This window comes from Bubalus kerabau, chromosome X (genome assembly GCF_029407905.1).
Source record: "Bubalus kerabau isolate K-KA32 ecotype Philippines breed swamp buffalo chromosome X, PCC_UOA_SB_1v2, whole genome shotgun sequence".
Taxonomy (NCBI): Eukaryota; Metazoa; Chordata; class Mammalia; order Artiodactyla; family Bovidae; genus Bubalus; species Bubalus kerabau.
Window position 1 is genome coordinate 70,656,690 of NC_073647.1, and position 14,196 is coordinate 70,670,885.

The following is a 14,196-nucleotide window of genomic DNA, read 5'->3' on the forward strand; positions in this document are numbered from 1 at the left end:
GAAGTCCAGCCAACTGAGGTTAAATTTCAGCGATGTTAGTGAAATGGGTCCTTAGTAATTAAGTTGAACCATAAAAAAATAAAGTTACATTTGCTGTATCTGAGTTTACCTGGTATTAGGTGCTGAGTTTTCTTGCACATCATGCTCACTGAGTGGTTTCAGTTTTAATAAAATTTATGTCAAATTATTGAAAACTAACTACATTAGGTTTTTTTGAAATAATTTACAATTAATTGGGACTATTGTACAGCAGTATGATAATTTTTAAATGTGCAGTTGTGTGCAGTTTAAATTAAGAAAGCAATTCAATCTTTTGCTCTGATTCCATTTCTGTATCCATAAAATGAGAAGGTTTCACTGCTTTCTAAGCTCTTCGGTTTTTTAATTGGAAGCACTTTGTGCTTCAGTCTCCACTATGACTTCATACTTCCCAATATAGCTGAATTTATACTTTTTATGTGATTGGATGTTTGGACACGTGTATATATTAACATACATACCAAGTCAAAAATTTTGTAGGATTATTCTTTAATCTATATACATTTGTATATGAAAGTAAAAGTATAGAAAACAAATATATATATATTAATAACAAATATATATAGGAGTGTATATATAAAAATTTCCAAAGTATTGCTTTATTCTTAAAAACAATTGATTTTCCATAGATAATGTATTCATTTTGTTCAAAATAAATTAACATAAAAGGTATACAGTGAAAAACACCTCCTTTCCACTGTGTCTATTAGCCACTGAGGTCTATACATTCATAATGAATACTCATGTTATTTTCTTATGAAAATTGAGCATCTTTTCATTTCCGTGAACTGTGTGTTTATATAATTTGCCCACTTTTCTACTGGATTGTTGGTGTTTTCATATTTCAGTGAGCTATTTATATTTCAGGGAGATTGCCCTTTATCTGTGTATGTATATATTTATGTGCCTCTGTGTTTATCGAAGGTCTTTTATGGCTTTGGGTTTTGAATAGGAAACGCCTTCCCCACTGTAAGATTGTAAAATAATTCTCACATGTTTTATTCCAGTATATTAATAGTTTTGCTTTTTTCATGTAAATATTATATCAATTTCTAATTCACCCTGGTATGGTTTGTGATATAAATTCTACTTTTATTTTCTAGATGTCCTCACAAGTGTGCCCCAATATAATTTTCTGCTCTGATTTGTAATGCATTTTCATTGTATACCAAATTCACATGATTATATGGACCTGTTTCTGGACTTCTGGAAAATCCCATGGACGGAGGAGCCTGGTGGGCTGCAGTCCATGGGGTCGCTAAGAGTCAGACATGACTGAGCGACTTCACTTTCACTTTTCACTTTCATGCATTGGAGAAGCAAATGGCAACCCACTCCAGTGTTCTTGCCTGGAGAATCCCAGGGACGGGGGAGCCTGGTGGGCTGCTGTCTCTGGGGTCCCACAGAGTGGGACACGACTGAAGCGACTTAGCAGCAGCAGCATACTCTTCCAATGGTCTGCTTATTCAGATATGAGAACAAAACTATTTTAATGATTGACTTGTTATATTTTATCTGACACTGCTAGTGTCCCCTCATTTGTCTTTTTATTCTTCAGAATTTTTCTCAGTGTTATTGCTTACTTATTTTTCCACATAAACATTAGTCACCTTGTCTTACAAATCTTCTACATCTTATTCAGTTTGATGCTAAATATTTTATCTTTTTCTGCTATTATAAATTGCATGTTTTCTTCCATTATGTTTTCTAGCAGGTAGTTGTTGGAATATAAGAAAGCTATTGATTTCTTCATATTATTTTTATATACAGCTACCTTACTGAATTATTTTATTGATTATAGTAATTTTTCATTTAGTTAACTTGGATTTCCCATGCATACAAACATATTATTTACAAATAATTCATTTTGCCTCATTTTCCCCAATTTTTATACCTCTAATTTCTTTTATTTAGCCATGTTGCTTAGTATGACCAATATAGTATTAAGGCATCCTTGTCTTATCTCTGCCTTCAGTGGGAAGACATAAAATGATTCACTGAGCAATCAATTTTCTAGTTTTAAAATAGATTTAGATTTACTTTAATTTCCTTAAATATGCATCTGTTGTGAAAAGAGTAGATTATTAAGCTTGTTTTTAAGCAGAGTATGGCAGGCAGATTAATATCCACCTCCTAATTGTGCTTAGTCACTCAATTGTGTCCAACTCTTTGCAACCCCATGGACTGTAGCCCACCAGGCTCCTCTGTCCATGGGGATTTTTCAGGCAAGAATACTGGAGTGGGTTGCCATGCTCTCCTCCAGGGGATCTTTCCAGTCCAGGGATCGAACCCAGGTCTCCCACATTGCAGGTGGATTCTTTACCATCTGAGCCACCAGGAAGCCAAAGATATCCATAACTAACCCCCAGAACCTGTGAATATGTTAGGTTATAAAAGTAAGTGAAATTAAGATTACAGGTGGAATTAAAGCTGCTAGTCAACTTGTTTTAAACTAGGGTAATTTTTCTGGTTGCTTTGAGTAGACCCATTATAATCATAAGGGTCCTTTAAATGTGGAAGAGGGAGGCAGAAGAATCAGTGTCAGAGTGATGCAATGTTAGAAAAACTCATTCAGCTGTCACTGACTGTGAAGATTGGAGAGAGCCATGAGCAGAGGGATGCTGGTAGCTCTCGAAGCTGGAGAAAGAAAATAAATGAAATCTCAACCCTCCAAAAAGTAACACAGCTCTCCCACTAAGACTTCCAGAACTGTATGTAAGATTGTATTATTTTTTAGCCCACTAAGTTTGTGGTAATTTGTAAGAGCAGCATAAGAAACTAATACATCAGGTAACATTTTCTCCAAATAAAATTTTTCTTGGAAACCTCAAATAAAACAGATAAAAACAGAGCTTTACTGATTGAAGAGGGGCTGTGACATGGGCATAAAGGAACCTACAAGGGAATCTCTAGGATTGTGAGTAGAGTAGTTTGGAAGCTTGTATAAAGCAAGATATCCCAAGTTAGTAAAACTATCTAAAGCCTTAGATGGTGACATACTAACTGTATGTTCCACTGAAAATATTGCCTATTGGAGCAGGATTAGGTTTTCTTTATTCCTTAAAAAAAAAAAAAAAAACTACTTAGGAAAACTTAGTGAGGCAAGACTTTAAATTCTCAGCAATGCAGTTGTAACTAGAAATGGGTAAATAGATTAACAATCCTGTGGGCAGCCTCTTTTGCATGGAGTCTGCAGCAGAAGCTTGAAAGGAAAGTCTGTGGTTCTTTCTTACTCCTTCTTAGCTCTTACAGTAGGAAGTGCCTGTATAAAATGTAGCAAAGCTTTAAAACAGCAAACTCATGAACAGCTCATATTGAGGTTCAGAGGTGATGCTGTTTATTAGCAGCATGGTGAACAGATTGACACAATATAGAAACTGTTCAGGTTTTCAGCTCTAATTTTGTTACTGCATAAATGATTTGGGGCTTTCCCGGTGGCCCAGTGGTAAAGATTCCACCCGCAATGCAGGAGATACAGGAGAGATGCATTCGATCCCTGGGTCAGGGAGATCCCCTGGAAGAGGAAATGACAACCAACTCCAGGATTCTTGCCTGGATAATCCATGGACCAGGATAATCCTTGGTGGGCTATGGTCTATGGGGTCCCAAAGAGTCAGACATGACTGAGCGACTGATCATGCACACACGCACAAATGATTTGAAGGGTATCTGTACCACTATTTCATCTTTATTTTCTTGACATTATTCATAACTAACTTAACAGGTATAAAGTTTCTTCTGCATGTCAACAGTTTTCTTCTTAGTAAATAAAGGCCTTTCTTACTTTTTAGCTTTTGACTTATCTTAGTGCTTTTAGTCTCAATAATAAATACTTCTTCCTTGAGTATGTAAATTTATCACTAACTTTCACAAAGGCTCACAAAAATTTGTCTCAGTTTACAATGCAAAGTTAGTTATTCGAGGGCTCTTTTTGAAGGAAACATAACTAAATATGTTGTATTTTTCAGGGTGATGATGGAATTCCAGGGCCACCAGGACCAAAAGGGATCAGAGTAAGTGATATTTGCTGTATCAAATGTTTTGTTGGTCAAACGAAGAAGCTACTGAAGTGTTATAAGGCAACTGGAAAAAGACTCATATAGAAATTCAGGAAGAGAAGTGACATCTTTTAATGTTTCAGAGTTTATATGTCTATAATTAGCCTTTCTTTAGTATTTTGATAGTTGTCTTTATATATCCAGATGTCTATTTAAACTAATATAAGAATACTTTAAAGTAGCTTATGGTTGAGAAATGTGAAAGTGTTAAATTTCAATAATTTTTCAAATTCTTAAAAATATACATCACACAAGTGGTTTAAAGCAGAACTACCCAACCAGGGTGATCATCTCAGAGTTCAGAGAACTGATCACCTCAGGTCATGTACCCTCCCTGGGAACCAGGTACAAATAGTATAACTTTATTTGTGTGTCTTGAAGAGAGTAAGTTTGGGAAGCCTCTAGTTGAAGCCATTATGTTAAAGAATAACTATTTTTGAAAAAGGAGGTCGGTTCCATAAAGTTTTACTGCCTATACCACCATGTAACTACATGATAGCAAAATATATTTTAAAAAGAATAACTATTTTTGGAAGAATACAGTATTTTATCAGTTCTGAGATGTATGATTTTTCAAGTTTTAATGTTCTGGAATTCAAGATGTGTTTGAAAATTTAAGTGCACATTTAGTGTAATTTTTCTGAATAGCTTTTAAGTAGACATATACTTTTCAGTGTGTTTTAGATTGGGAGGAAACTATAGTTTATAAATAGTACTGGCTTTTGGAAAATCAGATTTAACTTTTCTGAGCCTCAGTTTCTTCATTTGTTATATTAGAAAGTCAAACAAGAATATCTCCATGGTCTCTTTTAGATCTGTAATTCTGTGTTCATAGATTGACAAGGTCCCTGAATTTGAATATAGAATATATGGGTGGTGGCTTAGATATTTATGTGTATTACAAAGAAAAACATTCTGATCCTCTGATCTCCAGAAATTTAGTAGATGTATACATTTTACATAAATGTTTAAAATATTCTGTTTGCTATATACGTCTTAACAACATGTAGCTTGCCTTATGTGCTACTTTTGACTAGTGTAGGTAGAGCAGTTGAAAAGCAGCGAAGAAACTCAAAACCCTTAACATTTTTTTAGCAGACATGCTTCTGTGTTTTTCTATCATAACTGAATATCAATATACTATTAAAGCTGTTCATAATAATCATAACATATATCTTAATAGCTATAGCTACCATTAACTATGTCCTAAGTACAAAAAAGATCTTCACGACCCAGATAATCACGATGGTGTGATCACTCACCTAGAGCCAGATATCCTGGACTGTGAAGTCAAGTGGGCCTTAGAAAGCATCACTACAAACCAAGCTAGTGGAGGTGATGGAATTCCAGTTGAGCTATTTCAAATCCTGAAAGATGATGTTGTGAAAGTGCTGCACTTAATGTGCCAGCAAATTTGGAAAACTCAGTAGTGGCCCCAGGACTGGAAAAGGTCAGTTTTCATTCCAATCCCAAAAAAGGCAATGCCAAAGATGCTCAAACTACTGCACAATTGCACTCATCTCACACGCTAGTAAAGTAATGCTTAAAATTCTCCAAGCCAGGCTTCAGCAGTACGTGAGCCGTGAACTTCCAGATGTTCAAGCTGGTTTTAGAAAAGGCAGAGGAACCAGAGATCAAATTGCCAACATCCTCTGGATCATCGAAAAAATAAGAGAGTTCCAGAAAAACATCATTTTCTGCTTTATTAACTATGCCTAAGCCTTTGACTGTGTGGATCACAATAAACTGTGGAAAATTCTGAAAGAGATGGGAATACCAGACCACCTGACCTGCCTCTTGAGAAACCTGTATGCAGGTCAGGAAGCAACAGTTAGAACTGGACATGGGACAACAGACTGGTTCCAAATAGGAAAAGGAGTACGTCAAGGCTGTCTATTGTCACCCTGCTTATTTAACTTCTGTGCAGAGTACATCATGAGAAATGCTGGGCTGGAAGAAGCACAAGCTGGAATCAAGATTGCCGGGCGAAATATTAATCACCTCAGATATGCAGATGACACCACCCTTATGGCAGAAAGTGAAGAGGAACTCAAAAGCCTCTTGATGAAGGTGAAAGAGGAGAGTGAAAAAGTAGGCTTAAAACTCAACATTCAGAAAACGAAGATCATGGCATCTGGTCCCATCACTTCATGGGAAATAGATGGGGAAACAGTGGAAACAGTGTCAGACTTTATTTTTCTGGGCTCCAAAATCACTGCAGATGGTGACTGCAGCCATGAAATTAAAAGATGCTTACTCCTTGGAAGAAAAGTTATGACCAACCTAGATAGCATATTGAAAAGCCGAGAGATTACTTTGCCAACAAAGGTCCGTCTAGTCAAGGCTATGGTTTTTCCAGTGGTCATGTATGGATGTGAGAGTTGGACTGTGAAGAAAGCTGAGCACTGAAGAATTGATGCTTTTGAACTGTGGTGTTGGAGAAGACTCTTGAGAGTCCCTCGGACTGCAAGGAGATCCAACCAGTCCATTCTGAAGGAGATCAGCCCTGGGATTTCTTTGGAAGGAATGATGCTAAAGGTGAAACTCCAGTACTTTGGCCACCTCATACGAAGAGTTGACTCATTGGAAAAGACTGATGCTTGGAGGGATTGGGGGCAGGAGGAGAAGGGGAAGACAGAGGATGAGATGGCTGGATGGCATCACTGACTTGATGGACGTGAGTTTGAGTGAACTCCGGGAGTTGGTGATGTACAGGGAGGCCTGGTGTGTTGCAATTTATGGGGTCTCAAAGAGTCGGACATGACTGAGCGACTGAACTGAACTGAACTGTAGTATTGCTGAGACTAAAAAAATCTGTCCACTCTATCACTTCCCACTTTCAAGTGTCTGAGAGTGCTTAGAACTTGGTGGCCTAATAGTTCCTGCATCCTCAGGTCTCAGCTCACAGGCAGCTGTTGGCATGCAGATTTTAAAAGACTTATTATGGAAAATTTAAAGCATACACAGATTTACAGAGAATATATTAATATTACAATGACATCCCCCATGAAGTCATTACCTGGCTTCAAAAACTACCAACATTTTGACAGCTTTGTTTCTATACCTCACCACTATTGCCTGTAATATTTTAAAGTAAATCCCTCACATCATCATTCCACCAATGAATATTACGTTTCTTGAACTTATAACCACATTATGCCATTATTACACCTCAAAAACTTAGCAAAAACTTTTCAATATCCTTTAAAACTCAGTCCATATTCAGATTTTCTCAGTTGTCCCAAAGATTTCTTTTTGCAATTGGTTTGTTCAAACCAGGATCCAGGCAAGTTCCACATACTGCATTTGCTTGATGTATTTCTTAAGCCTCTTTTATTATGCCATTGAAGAAACTGCATCATGGCGTTGTACTGTGTTCCACAATCTGGATCTGCCTGACTGTTTCCTCATGATGTCATTTAACTTATTTCTCTGCCCCCCATGTTTCCTGCAACTTTGAGGTTGCCTTAGAAGAGGCAGTAGAGAACTTTCTAGGAAAAAAGAAAAACCTGTACATTTAAGATGTGTGCATTTTACTATATATAAACTATACTGATTTAAAAAATGAAAGAAAATTGAAAAACAATACTTTATAGGTACTGCTGTATATTTGCTATTGAATTACATCTCATGGCACAAACGTCTATCTCACTTTTTTGATGCTAGATTTGGTCAATGGTCTCAAATGTATGAGCCTGATTGTGCCACCAGAATTTCCCTATCAACTTTCACATAGTGGTTTAGCATCCATCCATGATCATTGGTTAGATCCAAGTTTTTGTTTTTTGTTTTTCATTTGGAGTTGCAAAATGATAAGTTTTAAAAGTCTATCAGTCCTTCATTGAATAGCTTGAATTCTAATTCATTAACTTGAATTCTGATTTATCAGCTGAATTCTAGTGGGGTAATGAGTTTGTATACTGGCAACTTCGAGTGATGATCAAGGAAGGTTTTCTTTCATTTATCATTAGAAACATGGAATTTCTGTGTTTCAATCACTTGTACTCATTATTCTTTTTGAAGCTCAAATTATTTCATCTTTGTCTGTGGGAGCCTCTTCAAGTTGGCCCCTGTGATTTGTCCTATTGACAAAACCCTATTGATCTTTGATAATTTCTTTGCTTTCTGACATAAGACCCTTCGGGCTCAACTTATGCGTGTCCTCTCTAGATCTGGAATTAACCATGTCTCTGATTACAGATTCTCTCAGTGATTTAGATTCCACAGTCTGAATATAAGGAGTGTTCATTGCTACTGGTTTTGTCACTATTTTGATGTATTTTAAGTGGACAGAGTTAAGAAATATGTATTTTTTAAAGAGAAAAAATATGAGTTCATATTATTTCCAACTGAACTTTAATATAAATTTTTTATACTTGTTCTCTCCCCCTGCCACCTTTCTCTCTCTAACATGAAAATCTTCATTTCCCAATTATATTAATATAATTAATTCCTTTGTCCCACAGTATAGCTATAATGACTTCAAAATAACAATATATAAATAAACAAAATAAACATTTCAATTTTAAAAGCAATAGTAGAAATCTTAACTGCCACTAATTATTTCTTTGCTGAATTGACTCATTTCAGTCAAAAGTAGTTTTCTTCTATGTATGGTCACTGTCCACAGTTTGATGTACATTAGGTTCATTGGTTCCAGCTTGCTTTCAATTGTTGATGATTTCCTTTTTACCTTTTTAAAAAATTTTCATTATTTAAGACAAGTGCATTGTTCTATAAGACTAGGTATAGTCAGAGATGCTTCCCATCCTTCTTTACCATCTCCCCATTCTCTTTCCTCTTTCCCCCAGAGGTAATCATTTTTCATTTGCTGTTTATCTTTTCATTGTTTAGTATCACTACCTTTGTTATAAAAAGGTAGTATATTATATACACTACTTAAACTTTGTTTCTTTTACTTAACATTCTGTCCTGGAGATCAGTATGTATTTCAGTGTACAGAGATCTTCCACATTCTTTTTTAAAGCTGTGTAGTTTCTTATTATGCAGATATACCATAGTTTATTCATGTCCCTATTTGTTCTCTGGAGAAGGAAATGGCAGCCCACTCCAGTATTCTTGCCTGGACAATTCCATGAACAGAGGAGCCTGGTGGGCTACAGTCCAAGGGGTCACAAAGAATTGGACATGACTGAGCACACATGCATGCCTTGTTTCTAACCTTCAGCTATAATTCTGGTTATATGTCCATTTCTAAACTTCAGCTACAATAATTCTGTCAGTAACCTTGAATTTCATGTTTTATAATTTCTTATGTGCCTTTGGGATAGATTTCTTGAAATGAGTTGCTTCAAAGAGTAAATAAATACATGTGTAATTTTGTTAGGTATTTCCAAATTTCTCTCTATGGTGTTTAAATTCCACTAGCAGTTGTATGAAAGTACCTTTTCTTCTTGGCCTTACCTACAGAGAATTTTGTCAAACTTGTATTTTTTGTCAATCCTGACAGGGATATTTGATTAAGATTTTGGGGGTGATCACATTGATGTTCTCGGAGGCAGATATTTCAGTATTTGCCACTTATCCATACCCTGCTGTATTCAGGATTCATCACAAACCTGGGAGAATCATTTTGTCTTTTAGAACAGACATTACATCCACTAATTTGCCTGCTCCTACATCACCACAAACTGGAAAATTCTTTTTTTTTTTTAAATTTTATTTTATTTTTAAACTTTACATAATTGTATTAGTTTTGGAAAATTCTTAAAGAAATTGGCAAAACTAATACAATTATGTAAAGTTTAAAAATAAAATAAAATTAAAAAAAAGAAATTGGAATACCAGACCACCTGACCTGCCTCTTGAGAAACCTGTATGCAGGTCAGGAAGCAACAGTTAGAACTAGACATGGAACAACAGACTGGTTCCAAATAAGAAAAGGAGTATGTCAAGGCTGTATATTGTCACCCTGCTTATTTAACTTCTATGCAGAGTACATCATGAGAAACGCTGGGCTGGATGAAGCACAAGCTGGAATCAAGACTGCCAGGAGAAATATCAATAACCTCAGATATGCAGATGACACCACCCTTATGGCAGAAAGCGAAAAAGAATTAAAGAGCCTCTTGATGAAAGTGAAAGAGGAGAGTGAAAAAGTTGGCTTAAAGCTCAACATTCAGAAAACTAAGATCATGGCATCTGGTTGCATCACTTCATGGCAAATAAATGGGGAAACAGTGGCTGACTTTATTTTTCTGGGATCCAAAATCACTGAAGATGGTGACTGCAGCCATGAAATTAAAAGATGCTTACTCCTTGGAAGAAAAGTTATGACCAACCTAGACAGCATATTAAAAAGCAGAGACATTACTTTGCCAACAAATGTCCATCTAGTCAAGGCTATGGTTTTTCCAGTAGTCATGTATGGATGTGAGAGTTGGACTGTAAAGAAAGCTGAGCACCAAAGAATTGATGCTTTTGAACTGTGGTGTTGGACTCTTGAGAGTCCCTTGGACTGCAAGGAGATCCAACCAGTCCATCCTAAAGGAAATCAGTCCTGAATATTTATTTGAAGGACTGATGTTGAAGCTGAAACTCCAATACTTTGGCCACCTGATGCAAAGAACTGACTCATTTGAAAAGACCCTGATGCTGGGAAAGATTGAAGGTGGGAGGAGAAGGGGATGACAGAGGATGAGATGGTTGGATGGCATCACTGACTCAATGGACATGAGTTTGAATAAACTCCAGGAGTTGGTGATGGACAGGGAAGCCTGGCATGCTGCAGTCCATGGGGTCACAAAGAGTCGAACATGACTGAGCGACTGAACTGAACTGAACTAAAGACAATTAAAATAATTCACTCAAATAGGAGTATCTTCTATAGGTTTCTATAAATGAGATTTTAAACATGTATAGTTTCTTCTATAGTGTGTAAAAAGAATGAGTGGTAATAATCAATGAGACACATTTTGTCTGTTGCTGTCTAAATGTAGTATTCTTAATTCCCTTAGGTTGGATATTATTTTATTGTCATTGGTTGTTATTTGGTTATTTATTTCTTTTTATAGGGTCCTCCTGGACTTCCTGGATTTCCAGGGACACCAGGTCTTCCTGTAAGTAGAATTTGGCTTCTTATTTTTAAAATCTCTTAAAACAGTAATCTAAGAAATATTATACATGTGTTATATCTCCTTTCAAAGGGAATGCCAGGCCATGATGGGGCCCCAGGACCTCAAGGTATCCCTGGATGCAATGGAACCAAGGTGAGATTTATTTGACTTAATCTTAGGCAATATGCTTGATAATGGACTAAACATTTCAAGGAATCAATATCAAGAATGTCAAATAAGAGATATAGTAGCTTCATGTCTAGGACAAACATAGGGTATGTTCTGAGTTAGCATTTTCAGTATACTGAAACATCAGTAATTCTTTTGAGTTGAAGATTACCTACCAAATCCCTTTTGTGTTTTAGTGTTAAGTAGAATGAGAGTTTTTGCTATACATTGACATGAATCAGCCATGGGTGTACATGTGTTCCCCATCCTGAACCCTCCTCCCATCTCCCTCCCCATCCCATCCCTCAGGGTCGTCCCAGTGCACCAGCCCTGAACACCCTGTCTCATGCGTCAAACCTGGACTGGCAATCTATCTCACATATGATAATATACATGTTTCAGTGAATTAAATGAGAGTTAAATGAGGGTTAAAAAGGAATTCGGATATATCAGTTCAGTTCAGTCGCTCAGTCGTGTCCGACTCTTTGCAACCCCATGAATTGCAGCACGCCAGGCCTCCCTGTCCATCACCAGCTCCCGGAGTTCACTCAGACTCATGTCCATCAAGTCGGTGATGCCATCCAGCCATCTCATCTTCTGTCGTCCCCTTCTCCTCCTGCCCCCAATCCCTCCCAGCATCAGAGTCTTTTTCAGTGAGTCAACTCTTCACACGAGGTAGCCAAAATACTGGAGTTTCAGCTTTAGCATCATTCCTTCCAAAGAACACCCAGGACTGATCTCCTTCAGAATGGACTGGTTGGATCTCCTTGCAGTCCAAGGGACTCTCAAGAGTCTTCTCCAACACCACAGTATATGTTTGTACATAGAAACACCCACATATATGTATGTGTATGTATATATATATATATACACACATACACAAACACATCTGTATTATCAGTTGTTAAGAGTAATACTTATGAATGTCATTCATTAACTTTGATTTTTTTAAACTAGGTAGACTTAAAATTTTCAAATCTTTCATATTATTTTTTTAATTAAATTTATTTATTTTAATTAGAGGCTGATTACTTTACAATATTGTATTGGTTTTGCCATACATTAACATGAATCCGCCACGGGTGTACATGTGTTCCCAATCCTGAACCCCCCTCCCACCTCCCTCCATATTAAACCTTTTTTATATTGCCTAATAACTTCCTGAAAAAAATCCTAAGAATCTATATGTAATACACCACATCAGTTTTTACTATGAACTATTAGTATGAAATCTGAAACTTCTCCATCATAGAAAATAATGAATTTAACAAGTGAGAAAATAAAGTGTCATATGCTACAAACAATGTTTCCTGGCCCTCTTTTCTTTAGTCAAGACTAAATACAACTATTTGGATTAAGTATAAAGTGAGAGCAAGAAAAAAAGAGAGGAAAATTTGCTCTTTTTAAAAGCTTACAAGTATTTGTTTCCATTTCTTATTCCCTCACTTTTCTCCTTATATAGGTTAATGAAATATTGTTTTCTGTGTATCCTTTTGATATTTCAATATTGCACATAATACTCTGTGAAACTATTCTGAAATACCACAGATCTTTCTAATTAATGACTTTTGTCATATATTATATTAGGACATAATATTTAAAATAACTTGAACAAACTATTTTGTATTATGCAGGCCATCACATTTTATGATAATCATTGTAGTGTATACTTGTAGGCAATAAAGTTATTGTTACCTCCAATATTTCTCCAAGTCAGTGTCATCCTTGCCACTAATAATACTACTCTGATTTTGGATTTGTGAGGCTTACTTGTGTTTTTCATTTTTGCTTGGGGCAACCTTACAGTGATAGGACCAACATGGAGTTAGCTTGCATGGCGTATTGCTTGTTAAAGCAGGCTACATTCATGTGCCTATTCTGGTAATTTGATTGTTTTTTTGCTAGCATGTCTTGAGCAACAAACAGACTACTAGCCAAAGTTTTAATTAAGACCAGATATATCTACAATGAGTATAGTATGCTATGTGATTAAAGGGATCTTTTTCTTTTTTTGTTAAAGCAACACCTTAGCAGATCTCTTGATTAGTTTGCATTTGAGTCCCCTCCAATTATGTAAGCAACAAAAAAATTTTAAAAACATTATGTGCACCTGCAGATTAAGTGGAATCTTATATTTCTAACTATGTAACTGGACTTCCCTTGTGGCTCAGCTGGTAAAGAGTCTGCCTGCAATGCGGGAGACCTGGGTTCGATCCCTGGATTGGGAAGATCCCCTAGAGAAGGGAAAGGCTACCCACTCCAGAATACTGGCCTGAAAAAAGCATTATGTGTACCTGCAGATTAAATGGATTCTTATATTTCTAACTATGTAGCTAATTGAATGAACCCTAGAGATGGAGTCAAAATATATGGATTCTTTTGCTCTCTGTTTTCTAAACTCGATGTACAGGCCACTTCCTTTCTGTCTGGGCTTATTTTTTCCATGTATAAAAAGTGGTGAAGAAAGGGATATTGGACAATAAGTGAAAGGTACATCGCTGTATCATTTACTCTTTTAAGCCTCTGACAAGGATGTTTCTAGAAGTACTACAGCACATGGGTATTTGAAAGGAGGTTGCAATGGGGTTCTTCTACAGCCATTTTAGCTTTTGTTTTCTAAACCAAATGTCCATATTAGTACTTTACAATAGGGAGTGAGAAAGACTGGATGCCTAGAGAACATAATGACCTGCAATTGCTAAAACTATTGCTATGATTATACTCTTGGTGATATTAATGGCATTCTTTCTAACCATCTTTTCCTCTTTACAAAAATAATTTGAAATAGTTTACAATAAAATAAAAAAGCAATGGGGCAGTTAAAATATGAATCTATATAATACATGGGCAGGAAA

General features: G+C 36.2%; 1 protein-coding gene across 1 annotated transcript in view; it reads left to right on the forward strand.

The window, feature by feature from the left end:
• Window positions 1-14,196, forward strand: part of COL4A5 (collagen type IV alpha 5 chain) — a 253,055-nt gene that overhangs the window by 133,311 nt on the left and 105,548 nt on the right. The window contains exons 4-6 of the mRNA XM_055564762.1: window positions 4,008-4,052; window positions 11,132-11,176; window positions 11,264-11,326. Of these exons, the coding sequence (XP_055420737.1) occupies window positions 4,008-4,052; window positions 11,132-11,176; window positions 11,264-11,326 (153 nt within the window). The remainder of the gene's footprint in view (window positions 1-4,007; window positions 4,053-11,131; window positions 11,177-11,263; window positions 11,327-14,196) is intronic.